We start from the raw sequence: 23,586 nt of genomic DNA on the forward strand, positions 1-23,586 counted from the left end.
TCCGCACAGTATAACTTCCCCTGTGTATACAGACACTCCGCACAGTATAACTTCTCCTGTATATACAGACACTCCGCACAGTATAACTTCTCCTGTATATACAGACACTCCGCACAGTATAACTTCCCCTGTGTATACAGACACTCCGCACAGTATAACTTCTCCTGTATATACAGACACTCCGCACAGTATAACTTCTCCTGTGTATACAGACACTCCGCACAGTATAACTTCCCCTGTGTATACAGACACTCCGCACAGTATAACTTCTCCTGTATATACAGACACTCCGCACAGTATAACTTCCCCTGTGTATACAGACACTCCGCACAGTATATCTCGCTGTTATCAGGTTCTTTATTACAGCTGAGGATGAGAATACAGAAGACAACTGGGACAATATGGAGGATGAAGTAGATGTCACCAACAGGGCGGGGCGTCACCTAGACGACATGGCGCTCACTGGCACGGCTTCTTGGCGATGTTGTTGAGGATCTGATGCTGCTGAGCGCGGTAAGCGATGACAAAACTGTCGCCGACTATCCTGCCACGTCCGAGCTCATCCACCTGCCCCATGAAGAGATACGTGGTGCCTGCCGAGAAAACACGTCACAGATCAGCTACCTGCAGACCATCGCAACCCCCTGACTGCCCTATATCATGCAGACTATTACACCACTGACCTCTCTGCAGAGCATCGCTCCTCTACCTCCTGATACAGTGTTGGCCAAAAGTATCACCCCCTGCAGTCCTGTCAGATAATCCTCGCTGTCCCCCAGATAATGATTACACAGCACAGACTCTTATATAGTATATAAGTGACACAGGGTATATACAGTATAAGTATCGCCCCCTGCAGTCCTGTCAGATAATCCTCGCTGTCCCCCAGATAATGATTACACAGCACAGACTCTTATATAGTATATAAGTGACACAGGTTTATACAGTATAAGTATCGCCCCCTGCAGTCCTGTCAGATAATCCTCGCTGTCCCCCCAGATAATGATTACACAGCACAGACTCTTATATAGTATATAAGTGACACAGGGTATATACAGTATAAGTATCGCCCCCTACAGTCCTGTCAGATAATCCTCGCTGTCCCCAGATAATGATTACACAGCACAGACTCTTATATAGTATATAAGTGACACAGGGTATATACAGTATAAGTATCACCCCCTGCAGTCCTGTCAGATAATCCTCGGTGTCCCCCAGATAATGATTACACAGCACAGACTCTTATATAGTATATAAGTGACACAGGGTATATACAGTATAAGTATCACCCCCTGCAGTCCTGTCAGATAATCCTCGGTGTCCCCCAGATAATGATTACACAGCACAGACTCTTATATAGTATATAAGTGACACAGGGTATATACAGTATAAGTATCGCCCCCTGCAGTCCTGTCAGATAATCCTCGCTGTCCCCCCAGATAATGATTACACAGCACAGACTCTTATATAGTATATAAGTGACACAGGGTATATACAGTATAAGTATCGCCCCCTACAGTCCTGTCAGATAATCCTCGCTGTCCCCAGATAATGATTACACAGCACAGACTCTTATATAGTATATAAGTGACACAGGGTATATACAGTATAAGTATCACCCCCTGCAGTCCTGTCAGATAATCCTCGGTGTCCCCCAGATAATGATTACACAGCACAGACTCTTATATAGTATATAAGTGACACAGGGTATATACAGTATAAGTATCACCCCCTGCAGTCCTGTCAGATAATCCTCGGTGTCCCCCAGATAATGATTACACAGCACAGACTCTTATATAGTATATAAGTGACACAGGGTATATACAGTATAAGTATCGCCCCCTGCAGTCCTGTCAGATAATCCTCGCTGTCCCCCCAGATAATGATTACACAGCACAGACTCTTATATAGTATATAAGTGACACAGGGTATATACAGTATAAGTATCGCCCCCTGCAGTCCTGTCAGATAATCCTCGCTGTCCCCAGATAATGATTACACAGCACAGACTCTTATATAGTATATAAGTGACACAGGGTATATACAGTATAAGTATCGCCCCCTACAGTCCTGTCAGATAATCCTCGCTGTCCCCAGATAATGATTACACAGCACAGACTCTTATATAGTATATAAGTGACACAGGGTATATACAGTATAAGTATCGCCCCCTACAGTCCTGTCAGATAATCCTTGCTGTCCCCAGATAATGATTACACAGCACAGACTCTTATATAGTATATAAGTGACACAGGGTATATACAGTATAAGTATCGCCCCCTGCAGTCCTGTCAGATAATCCTCGTTGTCCCCCAGATAATGATTACACAGCACAGACTCTTATATAGTATATAAGTGACACAGGGTATATACAGTATAAGTATCGCCCCCTGCAGTCCTGTCAGATAATCCTCGCTGTCCCCAGATAATGATTACACAGCACAGACTCTTATATAGTATATAAGTGACACAGGGTATATACAGTATAAGTATCGCCTCCTGCAGTCCTGTCAGATAATCCTCGCTGTCCCCCAGATAATGATTACACAGCACAGACTCTTATATAGTATATAAGTGACACAGGGTATATACAGTATAAGTATCGCCCCCTGCAGTCCTGTCAGATAATCCTCGCTGTCCCCCAGATAATGATTACACAGCACAAACTCTTATATAGTATATAAGTGACACAGGGTATATACAGTATAAGTATCGCCCCCTGCAGTCCTGTCAGATAATCCTCGCTGTCCCCCAGATAATGATTACACAGCACAAACTCTTATATAGTATATAAGTGACACAGGGTATATACAGTATAAGTATCGCCCCCTGCAGTCCTGTCAGATAATCCTCGCTGTCCTCCAGATAATGATTACACAGCACAAACTCTTATATAGTATATAAGTGACACAGGGTATATACAGTATAAGTATCGCCCCCTGCAGTTCTGTCAGATAATCCTCGCTGTCCCCCAGATAATGATTACACAGCACAGACTCTTATATAGTATATAAGTGACACAGGGTATATACAGTATAAGTATCGCCCCCTGCAGTCCTGTCAGATAATCCTCGCTGTCTCCCAGATAATGATTACACAGCACAGACTCTTATATAGTATATAAGTGACACAGGGTATATACAGTATAAGTATCGCCCCCTGCAGTCCTGTCAGATAATCCTCGCTGTCCCCCAGATAATGATTACACAGCACAGACTCTTATATATTATATAAGTGACACAGGGTATATACAGTATAAGTATCGCCCCCTGCAGTCCTGTCAGATAATCCTCGCTGTCCTCCAGATAATGATTACACAGCACAGACTCTTATATAGTATATAAGTGACACAGGGTATATACAGTATAAGTATCGCCCCCTGCAGTCCTGTCAGATAATCCTCGCTGTCCCCCAGATAATGATTACACAGCACAAACTCTTATATAGTATATAAGTGACACAGGGTATATACAGTATAAGTATCGCCCCCTGCAGTCCTGTCAGATAATCCTCGCTGTCCCCCAGATAATGATTACACAGCACAAACTCTTATATAGTATATAAGTGACACAGGGTATATACAGTATAAGTATCGCCCCCTGCAGTCCTGTCAGATAATCCTCGCTGTCCTCCAGATAATGATTACACAGCACAAACTCTTATATAGTATATAAGTGACACAGGGTATATACAGTATAAGTATCGCCCCCTGCAGTTCTGTCAGATAATCCTCGCTGTCCCCCAGATAATGATTACACAGCACAGACTCTTATATATTATATAAGTGACACAGGGTATATACAGTATAAGTATCGCCCCCTGCAGTCCTGTCAGATAATCCTCGCTGTCCCCCAGATAATGATTACACAGCACAAACTCTTATATAGTATATAAGTGACACAGGGTAAATACAGTATAAGTATCGCCCCCTACAGTCCTGTCAGATAATCCTCGGTGTCCCCCAGATAATGATTACACAGCACAGACTCTTATATAGTATATAAGTGACACAGGGTATATACAGTATAAGTATCGCCCCCTGCAGTCCTGTCAGATAATCCTCACTGTCCCCCAGATAATGATTACACAGCACAAACTCTTATATAGTATATAAGTGACACAGGGTATATACAGTATAAGTATCGCCCCCTGCAGTTCTGTCAGATAATCCTCGCTGTCCCCCAGATAATGATTACACAGCACAGACTCTTATATATTATATAAGTGACACAGGGTATATACAGTATAAGTATCGCCCCCTGCAGTCCTGTCAGATAATCCTCGCTGTCCTCCAGATAATGATTACACAGCACAGACTCTTATATAGTATATAAGTGACACAGGGTATATACAGTATAAGTATCGCCCCCTGCAGTCCTGTCAGATAATCCTCGTTGTCCCCCAGATAATGATTACACAGCACAAACTCTTATATAGTATATAAGTGACACAGGGTATATACAGTATAAGTATCGCCCCCTGCAGTCCTGTCAGATAATCCTCGCTGTCCCCCAGATAATGATTACAAGCACAAACTCTTATATAGTATATAAGTGACACAGGGTATATACAGTATAAGTATCGCCCCCTGCAGTCCTGTCAGATAATCCTCGTTGTCCCCCAGATAATGATTACACAGCACAGACTCTTATATAGTATATAAGTGACACAGGGTATATACAGTATAAGTATCGCCCCCTGCAGTCCTGTCAGATAATCCTCGGTGCCCCCCAGATAATGATTACACAGCACAGACTCTTATATAGTATATAAGTGACACAGGGTATATACAGTATAAGTATCGCCCCCTGCAGTCCTGTCAGATAATCCTCGCTGTCCCCAGATAATGATTACAAGCACAGACTCTTATATAGTATATAAGTGACACAGGGTATATACAGTATAAGTATCGCCCCCTGCAGTCCTGTTAGATAATCCTCGCTGTCCCCAGATAATGATTACAAGCACAAACTCTTTGGTAATATCTTCAGTTATTTTGTTTGCAATGAAAAACACAAAAGAGAATGAAAAAAAAGTCACATCATTGATCATTTTACACAAAACTCCAGAACTGGTGCGGACAGAAGTATTGGCGCCCTCAGCCTAATACTTGGTAGCACAACCTGTAGACACAATAACTGCGCACAACCGCTCCCGCTAACCAGCAATGAGTTTCTTACAAGGCTCTGCTGGAATCTTAGACCCTTCTTCTTCTTCTTTGGCAAACTGCTCGCGGTTCCCCCTGAGATGTGAAGGGGGCCTTCTCCAAACTGCCACCAAGAGATCTCTCCCCCTCCCTCACAGGTGTTCTATGGGATTCAGGGCTGGACTCATTGCTGCCACTTTACAAGTCTCCAGGGCTTTCTCTCACCACCATTTTCTAGTGCTGACCTGAAGTGTGTTTTGGGTCCTTGTCCTGCTGGAAGAGCCCTGACCTCTGAGGGAGACCCCGCTTTCTCACACTGGGCCCTACATTATGCTGCACAATGTGTTGGTCGTCTTCAGACTTCATAATGCCATGCACATGGTCAAGCAGTCCAGTGCCAGAGGCAGCAAAGCAACCCCAAACCATCAGGGACCTCCGCCATGTCTGACTGTAGGGGGCGTCTTCTTCTCTTTGAAGGCCTCTCTTTTTTTCCCTGTAAACTCTATGTTGAGGCCTTCTCCTACTTTTGTCTCCTCTGACCAGAGAACATTCTTCCAGAACAGTTTTGGCTTTCTCAGGTAAGTTTTGGCAAACTCCAGCCTGGCTTCTGTCTGTGGGTAAGAAGTGGGGTCTTCCTGGGTCTCCTACCATACAGTCCCTTCTCATTCAGACGCTGACACTGGATAGTACGGGGTGACACTGTTGTCCCCTCGGACTGCAGGGCAGCTTGGACTTGTTTGGATGTTAGTCGAGGTTCTTTATCCGCCATCCGCACAATCTTGCGGTGAAATCTCTGGTCAATGTTTCTTCTCCGTCCACATCTCGGGAGGTTAGCCACAGGGCCATGGGCTTTACACTTCTTACTGACACTGCACACGGTAGACACAGGAACATTCAGGGCTTTGGAGATGGACTTGTAGCCTTGAGATTGCTCAGGCTTCCTCACAATTTTGCTTCTCAAGTCCTCAGACAGTTCTTTGGTCTTCTTTCTTTTCTCAATGTGGTCACACAAGGACACAGGACAGAGGTGGAGTCAACTTTAATCCATTTCAACTGGCTGCAAGTGTGATTTAGTTATTGCCACCACCTGTTAGGTGCCTCAGGTAAGTAACAGGTGCTGTTAATTACACAATTAGAGAAGCATCACATGATTTCTCAAACAGTGCCAATACTTTTGTCCACCCCCTTTTTTATGTTTGCTGTGGAATTATATCCAATTTGGCTTTTTGACAATTCTTTTTATGGTTTTTCATTGAAGACAAAATAACTGAAGATAATACCAAAGAATTTGTGATTGCAATCATTATCTGGAAGGACACGAGGATTATCTGACAGAACTGCAGGGGGGCCAATACTTTTCACCAACACTGTACATAGTGATATATCCTGCAGATTATTACACCACTGACCTCTCTGCAGAACATCGCTCCTCTACCTCCTGATATATAGCGATATATCCTGCAGATTATTACACCTCTGACCACTCCATAGCTCTGCAGCACATTGCTCTACCCTGGTACATACCCTTCTTCAGGATGGGGCACTTGGGGCACTCATTGATGATCTGAACACTGGAGGTCTTGCCATCCTCCTGGATGCTCAGCTCTCCGGTCTTGTAGGTGTGGATGATGCTGATGGTGGCCAGCAGTGTCCCCTCCTCTTCCCCTTTCACCAGGGTCTTCACGGAGCCCGTCAGGACTGTGAGAAGCGACACCCATGTCATTGTTGGTCACCTCACCCATGTGCCCCAGAAATGCCTCCACCCCCGAGGTTCTTACCAAACTGATTGGCACAGAAGTGGCTCCCTAAGGTCCCCGTCTTCCGACACTTCTCTGGGCACTTGGCGGCTGATCCTAAAAAGAGCAGATAAAAGACTCCTGAGCATCTCTAGGCTGTGACGCCCACCCCCCAGACGTGGCCCCACTGACCTGCGGCCCCCACCCCTCAGACGTGGCCCCACTCACCTGCAGCCCCCGCCCCTCAGACATGGCCCCACTCACCTGCAGCCCCTGCCCCTCAGACGTGGCCCCACTCACCTACAGCCCCTGCCCCTCAGACGTGGCCCCACTCACCTGCGGCCCCCGCCCCTCAGACGTGACCCCCGCCCCTCAGACGTGGCCCCACTGACCTGCAGGCCCCGCCCCTCAGACATGGCCACACTCACCTGCAGCCCCCGCCCCTCAGACATGGCCCCACTCACCTGCAGCCCCTGCCCCTCAGATGTGGCCCCACTCACCTGCAGCCCCCGCCCCTCAGACATGGACCACTCACCTGCAGCCCCCGCCCCTCAGACATGGACCACTCACCTGCAGCCCCCGCCCCTCAGACATGGACCACTCACCTGCAGCCCCCGCCCCTCAGACATGGACCACTCACCTGCAGCCCCCGGCTGGGCCGTCCCTTTGACTTTTGTCTTTGGTGGACTGGTGGGTTTGGTGGGTTTAGGTTTTGCAGTGGGTTTTGCCTTGGCTTTCTGTGTGGGCTTAGCTGTAGGTTTCTGGAAGGGTTTAGAGGTGGGTTTGGGGGTGGGCTTTGGTTTCAAGGGCGCTTTTGTCCCTGCTGGGCGGGCGACGCTACTTTTGGTGGGTTTCGTCTCTGCGGTCTGCTTTGGCACCTCAGAAGCATCTTTCATCCTGTAGACAACCTCAAATCCGTCTGCGGTGACGCTGAGGTCCGAGACAAACTGGACCAACATCTCGTTCCCATCAGAGTAGATTGTCCTGGAGGAGACAGAGACACCATGATGGTCCCCACGGCCTGGTCAGAGGACCCCCCCGTTCCCCGCTGTATTCTTCCTCCTACTCACTTTGGGGGGACGTCTCCGCAAAACTTCCCTATTTGTCGGTTGTTGTCGGTTGTTCCGCCATTGAACACGGCCAAGTAGTCGTATCGGCAGTAGCTGTCCTCCTCAACGTCAAACTTCCCAAATGTCAGCTCAATTACCTGGGGGGGGCGGAGCAAGGGGGTCAGAATACATCGAACAGACCCAAGACCGCCCCCCACCAATCCACCAGTGTCATACAGACCCAAGACCACCCCCATCAGTGTCATACAGACCCAAGACCACCCCCATCAGTGTCATACAGACCCAAGACCACCCCCACCAGTGTCATACAGACCCAAGACCACCCTCACCAGTGTCATACAGACCCAAGACCACCCTCACCAGTGTCATACAGACCCAAGACCACGCCCACCAGTGTCATACAGACCCAAGACCACCCCCACCAGTGTCATACAGACCCAAGACCACCCTCACCAGTGTCATACAGACCCAATACCACCCTCACCAGTGTCATACAGACCCAAGACCGCCCCCCACCAATCCACCAATGTCATACAGACCCAAGACCACCCCCACCAGTGTCATACAGACCCAAGACCACCCTCACCAGTGTCATACAGACCCAAGACCACGCCCACCAGTGTCATACAGACCCAAGACCACCCCCACCAGTGTCATACAGACCCAAGACCACCCCCACCAGTGTCATACAAACCCAATACCACCCTCACCAGTGTCATACAGACCCAAGACCACCCCCACCAATCCACCAATGTCATACAGACCCAAGACCACGCCCACCAGTGTCAAACAGACCCAAGACCACCCCCACCAGTGTCATACAGACCCAAGACCACCCCCACCAGTGTCATACAGACCCAAGACCACCCTCACCAGTGTCATACTGACCCAAGACCACCCCCCACCAATCCACCAATGTCATACAAACCCAACACCACCCCCACCAGTGTCATACAGACCCAAGACCACCCCCACCAGTGTCATACAGACCCAAGACCACCCCCACCAGTGTCATACAGACCCAATACCACCCCCACCAGTGTCATACATACCCAAGACCACCCCCCACCAATCTACCAGTGTCATACAGACCCAAGACCACCCTCACCAGTGTCATACAGACCCAAGACCACCCCCCACCAATCTACCAGTGTCATACAGATCTGTAGACCACCCCCCACCAATCTACCAGTGTCATACAGACCCAAGACCACCCTCACCAGTGTCATACAGACCCAAGACCACCCCCCACCAATCTACCAGTGTCATACAGATCTGTAGACCACCCCCCACCAATCTACCAATGTCATACAGACCCAAGACCACCCCCACCAGTGTCATACAGACCCAAGACCACCCCCACCAGTGTCATACAGACCCAATACCACCCCCACCAGTGTCATACATACCCAAGACCACCCCCCACCAATCTACCAATGTCATACAGACCCAAGACCACCCTCACCAGTGTCATACAGACCCAAGACCACCCCCCACCAATCTACCAGTGTCATACAGATCTGTAGACCACCCCCCACCAATCTACCAATGTCATACAGACCCAAGACCACCCCCCACCAATGTCACACTGACCCATAGAACAACCCCACCAACCTCCTGGTACCAGTACGCCATACAGACCCCAGACCACCATTCTACTCCACTGGGTCAGACTCCACCTTACAGTCTGGGGTCCATGGTGTAGTTCTCACCTGATTTTTTGGGGCCACAATGTGCCAGGAACAGCTGGCACCACTGGGGTAATTATTTTCGGGCCAGTTGGGGCTGGTTATACTTCCTTGGGGTTTCTCGAACTTCCCCCCACAGAGCTGAGTGTCTGTAATAAAGAAGTCACAGGTTACATTGAATGGTCTGTTCCCCCCGCCCTCCCTGAAGGGGGCGCTCTCTCACCAGATAGTTGTGGAGCTGCGGCGCTGTACCAGGCTATGAACCCTCGCCCTCCAGTTCCTTCATCTGACACCATTTCCAGCATCATCTTGGGGCCGGTGGACATTAGGGCCCCGGGCCGGAACGTCCCACACACTCGGGCCAGACGCTGGGAGCTGGTGTCATGGCCGTTGTAAATGTTGAGGTAGTCATAGCGACAGGTGGGGTCCGACTCCATGTCCAGGAGACGGAACGACAGGATGATCACATGACCCTCCGGGACCTGCAAAAAACCACAGGTCACATTCATTGCCAGCAGAGACCTCTGACCTGACCCTGGATCTCCTGTACAGAGACCTCTGACCTGACCCTGGATCTCCTGTACAGAGACCTCTGACCTGACCCTGGATCTCCTGCGCAGAGACCTCTGACCTGACCCTGGATCTCCTGTAGAGACCTCTGACCTGACCCTGGATCTCCTGTACAGAGACTTCTGACCTGACCCTGGATCTCCTGTACAGAGACCTCTGACCTGACCCTGGATCTCCTGTACAGAGACTTCTGACCTGACCCTGGATCTCCTGTACAGAGACTTCTGACCTGACCCTGGATCTCCTGTACAGAGACTTCTGACCTGACCCTGGATCTCCTGTGCAGAGACCTCTGATCTGATTCTGGATCTCCTGTACAGAGACTTCTGACCTGACCCTGGATCTCCTGTACAGAGACCTCTGACCTGACCCTGGATCTCCTGTACAGAGACCTCTGACCTGACCCTGGATCTCCTGTACAGAGACCTCTGACCTGACCCTGGATCTCCTGTACAGAGACTTCTGACCTGACCCTGGATCTCCTGTACAGAGACTTCTGACCTGACCCTGGATCTCCTGAACAGAGACCTCTGACCTGACCCTGGATCTCCTGTACAGAGACCTCTGACCTGACCCTGGATCTCCTGTACAGAGACCTCTGACCTGACCCTGGATCTCCTGTACAGAGACTTCTGACCTGACCCTGGATCTCCTGTACAGTGACCTCTGACCTGACCCTGGATCTCCTGTACAGAGACCTCTGACCTGACCCTGGATCTCCTGCGCAGAGACCTCTGACCTGACCCTGGATCTCCTGTACAGAGACTTCTGACCTGACCCTGGATCTCCTGTGCAGAGACCTCTGATCTGATTCTGGATCTCCTGTACAGAGACCTCTGACCTGACCCTGGATCTCCTGTACAGAGACCTCTGACCTGATTCTGGATCTCCTGTACAGAGACCTCTGACCTGACCCTGGATCTCCTGTACAGAGACTTCTGACCTGACCCTGGATCTCCTGTACAGAGACTTCTGACCTGACCCTGGATCTCCTGTACAGAGACTTCTGACCTGACCCTGGATCTCCTGAACAGAGACCTCTGACCTGACCCTGGATCTCCTGTACAGAGACCTCTGACCTGACCCTGGATCTCCTGTACAGAGACCTCTGACCTGACCCTGGATCTCCTGTACAGAGACTTCTGACCTGACCCTGGATCTCCTGTACAGAGACTTCTGACCTGACCCTGGATCTCCTGTACAGAGACTTCTGACCTGACCCTGGATCTCCTGTACAGAGACTTCTGACCTGACCCTGGATCTCCTGTACAGAGACTTCTGACCTGACCCTGGATCTCCTGTACAGAGACCTCTGACCTGATTCTGGATCTCCTGTGCAGAGACTTCTGACCTGACCCTGGATCTCCTGTACAGAGACCCCTGACCTGATTCTGGATCTCCTGTGCAGAGACCTCTGACCTGACCCTGGATCTCCTGTACAGAGACCTCTGACCTGACCCTGGATCTCCTGTACAGAAACTTCTGACCTGACCCTGGATCTCCTGTACAGAGACCTCTGACCTGACCCTGGATCTCCTGTACAGAGACCTCTGACCTGATTCTGGATCTCCTGTACAGAGACCTCTGACCTGACCCTGGATCTCCTGTACAGAGACCTCTGAGCTGACCCTGGATCTCCTGTACAGAAACCTCTGACCTGACCCTGGATCTCCTGTACAGAGACCTCTGACCTGACCCTGGATCTCCTGCGCAGAGACCCCTGACCTGACCCTGGATCTCCTGTACAGAGACCTCTGACCTGACCCTGGATCTCCTGCGCAGAGACCCCTGACCTGACCCTGGATCTCCTGTACAGAGACCTCTGACCTGACCCTGGATCTCCTGCACAGAGACCTCTGACCTGACCCTGGATCTCCTGTGCAAAGATTATCTCTTCTGACCTGACCCTGGATCTCCTGTGCAAAGATTATCTCTTCTGACCATCTGTCCCACATGTCTTCTGACTCTGCATTCTCCTGGTGTCTGTGTGTTTCTGACTGTCTCTGCGTCTTCCTATACTTTCTCTGCTGTGTCTTGCTGACTGTTTCTGCGTCTCCTGGTGGTCTCTGAAGACTCCTAGTCCCCTGTCTCTGCACACCTCCATGGTGCGGTCTCGGCGCTCTCTTACCGTAATTTTCCATACACATCTCTTATTATGGGGGTAATTGCTGGGAAATCCTTCACTGCCGATGTAGCCGGAATCTCCACTTATGTCTCCTCCGCAGGGAAACTCTGGCCTGTAGGGGGCATAAGAGGTGATGTAAGATAGAGCAACAGACCAGTGAGCTGTGCTCACAGAGTATATATAGGTGTATACACTGCCAGCCGCCTCCAGGGGGCACTCTACAGACTGACTTGGCTATTTTTCCTAGTTATGTATTAAGCCTCCATGTAGGGCCCTCCTTCCGATAGGTGGCAACTTCTGTACTACCCCCAGTATACGGGACTAAAGAAGTGGTACTGTGCACTCAGCGCCGCACCTCTAATGAGGCGAGGTGAGGTGACCGCCTCAGGCGGCGCTACAGAGGGGGGCGGCATCCCATGCAATTTTTTTTTTTTACTTTTTTGTCTAAGCTAACGCGGGAGAGTGGCCACTCTTAAAATAAGCCGAGCCGCCCTCTCCTGCGTTGGTTTAGATGTCCGCGTCTCAGCGCAGGTGGCGTCATCACACCTCTTACGCTGAGACGCGGACATCTTACTCCCGGATGAAGAGGAGGCGGCAGCGGGAGAAGCGCAAGGTCGGTGTTGGCTGCTACCTGCTAGAGTATCTGCAACAGGAATCGGCCTATTTACCAACCTCCCCGGACCTGCTCACTGCCGCCCCCGCTTCTCCTTCTACTATAGGCCATGGAGGGCGACAGTGAGCAGGCCCAGGCCGCCATCCCACTACCGCTATTATTATACTCGGGGGTCTTTTCAGACTCCGAGTATAATAATCGGAGCCCCAGGGGAGATGAGGGAATATAATAATCACTGTTACTCACCTCTCCGGGATCTGATGTTACTACTAGCAGGCTTCGGGCCTGTATGGTAATACCCAGATGCCACGTGGTCTGGGATATTACCTTATAGGCCCAAAGCCTGTGGTAGCTGTAACAGCCTGTTACTGCTAGCACAGGCTTTGGGCCTATATGTCACTGCTAGCACAGGCTTTGGGCCTATATGTTAATATCCCAGACCACGTGACGTCTGACACATTACCATACAGGCCTGAAGCCTGCTAGGAGTAACCTCAGATCCCGGAGAGGTGAGTTACAGTGATTATAATGTCCCCTCACCTCCCCTGGGGCTCCGATTACTATACTGGGGGGGGCTGGAAGGAGTATAAGAGTATAATAATAGCGGTAGTGGGCCATTGTGGGGTGTAATAGAGCTGGAAGGCTCCACAGCGGCCCCTGTAACCTCTATTATACCCCTCAGTCTATTGTGCCACTGTGGGGCATACTATAGGCTGCAGGGGCCGCTGTGGGGTATATATATATATATATATATATATATATATATATATATATACAGTATAGGGGTCGGGTGCGTGGAGAGGTGAGGAGTCAGAGATGTCTGTGCTATAAACTTTACAGAGACAAGTCACAGCTGGAAGAAGTGGTGATGGCGGCCCAAAGGGAAGAGACTGGAAATGTGGGGAGACGTCTCCTGTGAGTATTACTGCACTGTATGTATTGTAATGTCACCGCTAGCGCCCCCAAACCCCCCCGCTGTCTGAGACGGACGATCAAAAGAAGAACAACACCCCCCGCCTGGTACTCAATACTGGGGGGAGGGGGGCGTCTTTTGATCGTCCGCCTCAGGCAGCAGAGAGGCCGGGCTCACCACTGTGTGTACTGTCCATATATACAGTATAAGAGGAGTAGTGCTGTGCACTTGTGGATTACTACATATTATTTTTGATTCCTATGGCATATAGTGGTTTATTATTGTGTATTATTATTATTATAAATGATTATTGTAGATTATTATTATTGTGTATTATTATTATAAATGATTATTGTAGATTATTATTATTGTGTATTATTATTATAAATGATTATTGTAGATTATTATTATAGATAATTATAGATTATTATAGATTATTATTATTATTTATTATTATTATGGATTATTATAGATTATTATTATAGATTATTATTATAAATGATTATTGTAGATTATTATTATTGTGTATTATTATTATAAATGATTATTGTAGATTATTATTATTGTGTATTATTATTATAAATGATTATTGTAGATTATTATTATAGATAATTATAGATTATTATAGATTATTATTATTATTGTGTATTATTATTATGGATTATTATAGATTATTATTATGGATTATTATTGTAGATTATTATTATTATAGATTATTATTCTGGATTATTATAGATTATTATTCTGGATTATTATTGTAGATTATTATTATTATTATAGATTATTATTCTGGATTATTATTCTGGATTATTATAGATTATTATTATGGATTATTATTATAGATTATTATTATTATTATTATTATAGATTATTATTCTGGATTATTATTCTGGATTATTATTCTGGATTATCATTGTAGATTATTATTATAGATTAGATAATTCCTGTGGATTATTCTTCTCGCCTCCTTTGGATCTTTGTGGTAATTGCTTTATTAGATCGTCGTCTATTCTGAGGACAAATCTGTGGAAATAATAATTCCGGTAGTTCCTGAAAATCGTCTGCAGTAGTGGAATGTGTTGGCGTCGGCGCCAGAGAGCGTCAGCTGAGCTGGACTTGCGCCACGTCCTCCCGGTGATGAGGTGACGGCCTGAGAGGCCAGTTGTTCTTCATCTCTCATTAACCCTTCATGGAGTCCATGGCTGAGGAGCTGTGGACAGTGCCATGTTATGGAGCGCCCCCGGGAATGGAGTCTCCTTCACACAGGCCTCTTTATATGGAGACACTCCGCTCATTCAGGGTGGCTCACTACCACAACCTTCCCTTTTACTGCACATCAAACACCTTTAATTGGGTTTAAGAGTCCGGAGCAGCGATTCCTGGCAGGTCGGAGGGCGCTGCCAAGAGGAGGAGGAGGAGGAGGAGGGGGGGGCGCCGCAGGGTGAAGGATAGTACACAGGATAAACAGCGGGCATGCGATTAAACAAAACACCTGGCAGTTACCTGTAGCAACCAATCCAATCGCCTCACCCTGTACTAACAGCGCCCTTGACAACAACCAATCAGAGAGCACATTACATTCCTCCGGCACAGTTCTGAGCTGTGATTGGTCACTGAGAGTATTGATGAGTGATAGCGGGGGAACGCTGCGAGTCCAAAGTGTGAATAAATATTTACTGAACATGAAGTCTGCCAAATCCTGAGCCCTCTGCTACATCACCGATACAGCACGTCCTCTCTGCTACATCACCGATACAGCACGTCTTCTCTGCTGCATCACCGATACAGCACGTCCTCTCTGCTACATCACCGATACAGCACATCCTCTCTGCTACATCACCGATACAGCACGTCCTCTCTGCTACATCACCGATACAGCACGTCCTCTCTGCTACATCACCGATACAGCACGTCCTCTCTGCTACATCACCGATACAGCACGTCCTCTCTGCTACATCACCGATACAGCACATCCTCTCTGCTACATCACCGATACAGCACGTCCTCTCTGCTACATCACCGATACAGCTCGTCCTCTCTGCTACATCACCGATACAGCACATCCTCTCTGCTACATCACCGATACAGCACGTCCTCTCTGCTACATCACCGATACAGCACGTCCTCTCTGCTACATCACCGATACAGCACGTCCTCTCTGCTACATCACCGATACAGCACGTCCTCTCTGCTACATCACCGATACAGCACGTCCTCTCTGCTACATCACCGATAAAGCACGTCCTCTCTGCTACATCACCGATACAGCACGTCCTCTCTGCTACATCACCGATACAGCACGTCCTCTCTGCTACATCACCGATACAGCACGTCCTCTCTGCTACATCACCGATACAGCACGTCCTCTCTGCTACATCACCGATACAGCACGTCCTCTCTGCTACATCACCGATACAGCACATCCTCTCTGCTACATCACCGATACAGCACGTCCTCTCTGCTACATCACCGATACAGCACATCCTCTCTGCTACATCACCGATACAGCACGTCCTCTCTGCTACATCACCGATACAGCACGTCCTCTCTGCTACATCACCGATACAGCACGTCCTCTCTGCTACATCACCGATACAGCACGTCCTCTCTGCTACATCACCGATACAGCACATCCTCTCTGCTACATCACCGATACAGCACGTCCTCTCTGCTACATCACCGATACAGCACGTCCTCTCTGCTACATCACCGATACAGCACGTCCTCTCTGCTACATCACCGATACAGCACGTCCTCTCTGCTACATCACCGATACAGCACATCCTCTCTGCTACATCACCGATACAGCACGTCCTCTCTGCTACATCACCGATACAGCACGTCCTCTCTGCTACATCACCGATGCAGCACGTCCTCTCTGCTACATCACCGATACAGCACGTCCTCTCTGCTACATCACCGATACAGCACGTCCTCTCTGCTACATCACCGATACAGCACGTCCTCTCTGCTACATCACCGATACAGCACGTCCTCTCTGCTACATCATTGATACAGCACGTTCTCTCTGCTACATCACCGATACAGCACGTCCTCTCTGCTACATCACCGATATAGCATGTCCTCTCTGCTACATCACCAATACAGCACATCCTCTCTGCTACATCACCGATACAGCACGTCTTCTCTGCTACATCATTGATACAGCACGTCCTCTCTGCTACATCACCGATACAGCACGTCCTCTCTGCTACATCACCGATACAGCACGTCCTCTCTGCTACATCACCGATACAGCACGTCCTCTCTGCTACATCACCGATACAGCACGTCCTCTCTGCTACATCACCGATACAGCACGTCCTCTCTGCTACATCACCGATACAGCACATCCTCTCTGCTACATCACCGATACAGCACATCCTCTCTGCTACATCACCGATACAGCACGTCCGCTCTGCTACATCACCGATATAGCATGTCCTCTCTGCTACATCACTGGTACAGCACGGCCTCTCCAGTCCCTCTACTACACCTCCAGTCCCTCTGCTACATCTCCTGTCCCTCTACTACACCTCCAGTCCCCCTACTACACCTCCAGTCCCCCTACTACACCTCCAGTCCCACTACTACACCTCCAGTCCCACTACTACACCTCCAGTCCCACTACTACACCTCCATTCTCCCTACTACACCTCTAGACCCTCTAATACATCTCCAGTCCCTCTACTACATCTCCAGTCCCCCTACTACACCTCCAGTCCCTCTACTACACCTCCAGTCCCCCTACTACACCTCTAGACCCTCTACTACATCTCCTGTCCCCCTGCCACACCTCCAGTCCCCCTACTACACCTCCAGTCCCCCTACTACACCTTCAGTCCCTCTACTATACCAACAGTCCCTCTACTACACCTCCAGTCCTTCTACTACACCTCCAGTCCCCCTACTACACCTCCAGTCCTTCTACTACATCTCCAGTCCCACTACTACACCTCCAGTCCCCCTACTACACCTCCAGTCCTTCTACTACATCTCCAGTCCCACTACTACACCTCCAGTCCTTCTACTACACCTCCAGTCCTTCTACTACACCTCCAGTCCCCCTACTACACCTCCAGTCCTTCTACTACACCTCCAGTCCCACTACTACACCTCCAGTCCTTCTACTACACCTCCATTCCCTCTACTACACCTCCAGTCCCCCTACTACACCTCCAGTCCCCCTACTACACCTCCAGTCCCGCTACTGCACCTTCAGTCCCTCTACAATACCCACAGTCCCTCTACTACACCTCCAGTCCCCCTACTGCACCTCCAGTCCCCCTACTACACCTCCAGTCCCTCTACTGCACCTCCAGTCCCCCTACTACACCTCCAGTCCCCCTACTACACCTTCAGTCCCCTTACTACACCTCCAGTCCCCCACTACACCTCCAGTCCCTCTACTACACCTCCAGTCCTCCTACTACACCTCCAGTCCCTCTACTACACCTCCAGTCCCTCTACTATACCAACAGTCCCTCTACTAAACCTCCAGTCCCCCTACTACACCTCTAATCCCTCTACTACACCTCCACTACCTCTACTACACCTCCAGTCCCTCTACTACACCTCTAGACCCTCTACTACACCTCCAGTCCCTCTACTACACCTCCAGTCCCACTACTACACCTCCAGTCCCTCTACTACATCTCCTGTCCCTCTACTACACCTCCAGTCCCTCTACTATACCAACAGTCCCTCCCCAATAATAAGCTGGATGAGGCTGATCACCTGGATGCACTGAACAGAAAGGGCCACAGCAAGCTCTACCTGCTCAAGAGGCTGAGGGCCTTCGGAGTCCAGGGGACACTTCTTAGGGCCTTTTTCATCTCTGTGGTTGCTTCAGCCATTTTCTTCGGAGTGGCCTGCTGGGGGCGCTGTATACCAGCCAGGGACAGAAATAGACTTGACAGGCTGATCAGGAGGGCCAGCTCTGTCCTGGGGGGCCCCCTGGACCCAGTACAGGTGGTGGGTGACAGAAGGATACTGTCTGTGGTGACCTCCATGCGGGAGAACAAATCCCACCCCATGTATGAGACGTGATAGCACTGGGTAGGTCTGTCAGTGACCAAATGCTTCACCCCAAGTGTGAGAAGGAGCTATCGCAAGTCCTTCCCCCCCAACCGCGGTCAGGCTGTATAATCTACATCAGGCCGAGCGCAGACACTCCGCACACAGAACTAAATGATTCTGAAGTCTTCCTTCTTTCTTTTTCTTCCTTAGCTGCTACTAGCCTTTACCCGCGACTTCATCTGAATGTTGTTGGCGTCGATGATCCGCCTGTATTCAGCAAATTGCTGCCGCCGATGGTTTGCCTGCTCTGGCGTTTCGGCAACTATTAAGTTGTCCTGCTGCTGAACTTATTTCTCGCGTAATGCCTGTGATTGTTTCGGCATCTCAGCAGCTCGCTGGGCCTCCATATAATGAGCGTGTTGTTGGCGCTGATGATCCCCCTCATCTCCGCCTGAGAACTCTGTGACTTCTGGCTCCTTCATAGCTTGCGTTGTTTGTGACAAATTAGATTTTCTTTTTCCCGACATGTTTAATATTAGCAAACTGCTAATGTGGAGTAATGCTAGGTTCACACTAGCGTTCTCCTGTCCGTTCTGTGGTTTCCGTCTTCTGCATGCCAGAAGACGGAAACCACAGACCGGGTCCGGCCGTGAGCGGCGGTGAGCGTTTTAGGCTCTCCGCCACGAAACCGGATTTTTTTATCCGGACACAGAGTACTGCATGTCCGACTCTGTGTCCGGATTATAAAACCCGGTTTCGCGGCGGAGAGCCTAAATCGCTCACCGCCGCTCATGGCCGGACATCTCTCTCACCCATTCAAATAAATGGGTGAGAGAGACTCCTGCAGGTTTCCGTATGTGAACGAGCCGTAAAGGGGTTTTCCCCTCCAGTGTGTCAGCACTGCCTGGAGCAGTGCCGGACGCCGGCAAAGTCAGCGTCACAGGTGCTTCCATTCATTTCTATGGGAGCGTGCGGTTCGGATCGGCTGATCTGAACAGTGTTCGCTCATCTCTAGTAGACAGTGTACTACTCCTTTTATCCCTCTACTATACCTCCAGTCCCCCTACTACACCTCCAGTCCCCCTACTACACCTCCAGTCCCCCTACTACACCTCCAGTCCCTCTACTACACCTCCAGTCCCTCTACTACACCTCCAGTCCCTCTACTACACCTCCAGTCCCTCTACTACACCTCCAGTCCCTCTACTACACCTCCAGTCCCACTACTACACCTCCAGTCCCACTACTACACCTCAATAATACCTACTATACCTCTAGTCCCGCTACTACATCTCCACTCCCACTACTACACCTCAAGTCCCTCTACTACACCTCCAGTCCCCCTACTACACCTCCAGTCCCCCTACTACACCTCCAGTCCATCTACTACACCTCCAGTCCCTCTACTGCACCTCCAGTCCGCCTACTACACCTCCAGTCCCTCTACTACACCTCCAGTCCCAATACTACACCTCCAGTCACTGTACTACACCTCCAGTCCCCTTACTACACCTCCAGTCCCTCTACTACACCTCCAGTCCCCCTACTACACCTCCAGTCCCCCTACTACACCTCCAGTCCCTCTACTACACCTCCAGTCCCTCTACTACACCTCCAGTCCGCCTACTACACCTCCAGTCCCCCTACTACACCTCCAGTCCCATGACTACACCTCAAGTCCCCCTACTACACCTCAAGTCCCCCTACTACACCTCCAGTCCCACTACTACATCTCCAGTCCCTCTACTACACCTCCAGTCCCACTACTACACCTCAAGAATACCTACTATACCTCCATTCCCACTACTACACCTCCAGTGCCCCTACTACACCTCCAGTCCCACTACTACACCTCAAGAATACCTACTATACCTCCAGTACCACTACTAAACCTCCAGTCCCCCTACTACACCTCCAGTCCTTCTACTACACCTCAAGAATACCTACTACACCTCCAGTCCCACTACTACACCTCCAGTCCCTCTACTACACCTCAAGAATACCTACTATACCTCCAGTCCCTCTACTACACCTCCAGTCCCGCTACTACACCTCCAGTCCCACTACTACACCTCTAGTCCCACTACTACACCTCCAGTCACTCTACTACACCTCCAGTCCCACTACTACACCTCCAGTCCCTCTAGTACACCTCAAGTATACCTACTACACCTCCAGTCCCTCTAGTACACTTCCAGTCCCCCTACTACACCTCCAGTCCCACTACTACACCTCCAGTCCCCCTACTACACCTCCAGTCCCCCTACTACACCTCCAGTCCCCCTACTACAGCTCCAGTCCCTGTACTACACCTCAAGAATACCTACTATACCTCCAGTCCCTCTACTACACCTCCAGTCCCACTACTACACCTCCAGTCACTCTACTACACCTCCAGTCCCTCTACTACACCTCCAGTCCCACGACTACACCTCCAGTCCCACGACTACACCTCCAGTCCCACGACTACACCTCCAGTCCCACGACTACACCTCCAGTCACTCTACTACACCTCCAGTCCCTCTACTACACCTCCAGTCTCCCTACTACACCTCCAGTCCCTCTACTACACCTCCAGTCCCCCTACTACACCTCCAGTCCCTCTACTACACCTCCAGTCCCTCTACTACACCTCCAGTCCCTCTACTACACCTCCAGTCCCTCTACTACACCTCCAGTCCCTCTACTACACCTCCAGTCACTCTACTACACCTCCAGTCACTCTACTACACCTCCAGTCCCCCTACTACACCTCCAGTCCCTCTACTACACCTCCAGTCACTCTACTACACCTCCAGTCACTCTACTACACCTCCAGTCACTCTACTACACCTCCAGTCCCACTACTACACCTCCAGTCACTCTACTACACCTCCAGTCCCTCTAATACACCTCCAGTCCCACGACTACACCTCCAGTCACTCTACTACACCTCCAGTCCCTCTACTACACCTCCAGTCCCAGTACTACACCTCCAGTCACTCTACTACACCTCCAGTCCCTCTACTACACCTCCAGTCCCCCTACTACACCTCCAGTCACTCTACTACACCTCCAGTCCCTCTACTACACCTCCAGTCCCCCTACTACACCTCCAGTCACTCTACTACACCTCCAGTCCCTCTACTACACCTCCAGTCCCCCTACTACACCTCCAGTCCCTCTACTACACCTCCAGTCCCTCTACTACACCTCCAGTCCCACTACGCCACCTCCCATCCTACAACTACTGGTTCTGTTCCCTTCCTCCATGGTTCTGGCTCTGCTACATCCCCTCTTTCCCCCCATGTGCTCGCCCTCCTCTTACCTGGTGTAGTTTGTGCTCTGAGCCCAGCAGAGTCCAAGGCAGAGAGTGAAGCAGAGCAGCAGAGCAGAGCCCATAGTGCAAAGCAGACTGGACAGCGGGAGGAATGAGGCAGCAGATCAGAGGGAGAGAAGAGAAGCAGGACCCAGGGGGCGGGGGGAATGGAAACCAGATGTGGGCTGTCCCCCCACCCCAAACTACATACTCTGCACTGTGCACTCACTATATCACTCACACTATACTCTGCACTCACTGTATACACTCACACTATACTCTGCACTCACTATATACACTCACACTATACTCTGCACTCACTATATACACTCACACTATATTCTGCACTCACTATATACACTCACACTATACTCTGCACTCACTATATACACTCACACTATACTGTGCACTCACTATATACACTCACACTATACTCTGCACTCACTATATACACTCACACTATACTCTGCACTCACTATATACACTCACACTATACTCTGCACTCACTATATACACTCACACTATACTGTGCACTCACTATATACACTCACACTATACTGTGCACTCACTATATACACTCACACTATACTGTGCACTCACTATATACACTCACACTATACTCTGCACTCACTATATACACTCACACTATACTGTGCACTCACTATATACACTCACACTATACTCTGCACTCACTATATACACTCACACTATACTCTGCACTCACTATATACACTCACACTATACTGTGCACTCACTATATACACTCACACTATACTGTGCACTCACTATATACACTCACACTATACTCTGCACTCACTATATACACTCACACTATACTGTGCACTCACTATATACACTCACACTATACTCTGCACTCACTATATACACTCACACTATACTCTGCACTCAATATATACACTCACACTATACTCTGCACTCACTGTATACACTCACACTATACTCTGCACTCACTATATACACTCACACTATACTCTGCACTCACTATATACACTCACACTATACTGTGCACTCACTATATACACTCACACTATACTGTGCACTCACTATATACACTCACACTATACTCTGCACTCAATATATACACTCACACTATACTCTGCACTCACTGTATACACTCACACTATACTCTGCACTCACTATATACACTCACACTATACTCTGCACTCACTATATACACTCACACTATACTCTGCACTCAATATATACACAAACTATACTGTGCACTCACTATATACACTCACACTATACTCTGCACTCACTATATACACTCACACTATACTGTGCACTCACTATATACACTCACACTATACTCTGCACTCACTATATACACTCACACTATACTGTGCACTCACTATATACACTCACACTATACTCTGCACTCACTATA

At 49.3% G+C, this 23,586-nt stretch overlaps 1 protein-coding gene across 1 annotated transcript; it reads right to left on the reverse strand.

Annotated features, from left to right (window-relative positions):
• Positions 1–357: 357 nt before the first annotated feature.
• Positions 358–22,299, reverse strand: LOC142187878 (procollagen C-endopeptidase enhancer 2-like). Its single transcript, XM_075261684.1, has 9 exons — positions 22,188–22,299; positions 12,339–12,447; positions 9,864–10,122; positions 9,665–9,789; positions 7,953–8,089; positions 7,523–7,866; positions 6,925–6,999; positions 6,671–6,844; positions 358–593 (listed from the first exon to the last, which is right to left on the reverse strand). Exons 1-9 carry the CDS (start codon positions 22,259–22,261, stop codon positions 460–462), a joined length of 1,431 nt encoding a protein of 476 aa, XP_075117785.1. The 5' UTR covers positions 22,262–22,299; the 3' UTR covers positions 358–459.
• Positions 22,300–23,586: the final 1,287 nt, after the last annotated feature.

This window comes from Leptodactylus fuscus, unplaced genomic scaffold, assembly GCF_031893055.1.
Source record: "Leptodactylus fuscus isolate aLepFus1 unplaced genomic scaffold, aLepFus1.hap2 HAP2_SCAFFOLD_280, whole genome shotgun sequence".
Classification (NCBI taxonomy): domain Eukaryota; kingdom Metazoa; phylum Chordata; class Amphibia; order Anura; family Leptodactylidae; genus Leptodactylus; species Leptodactylus fuscus.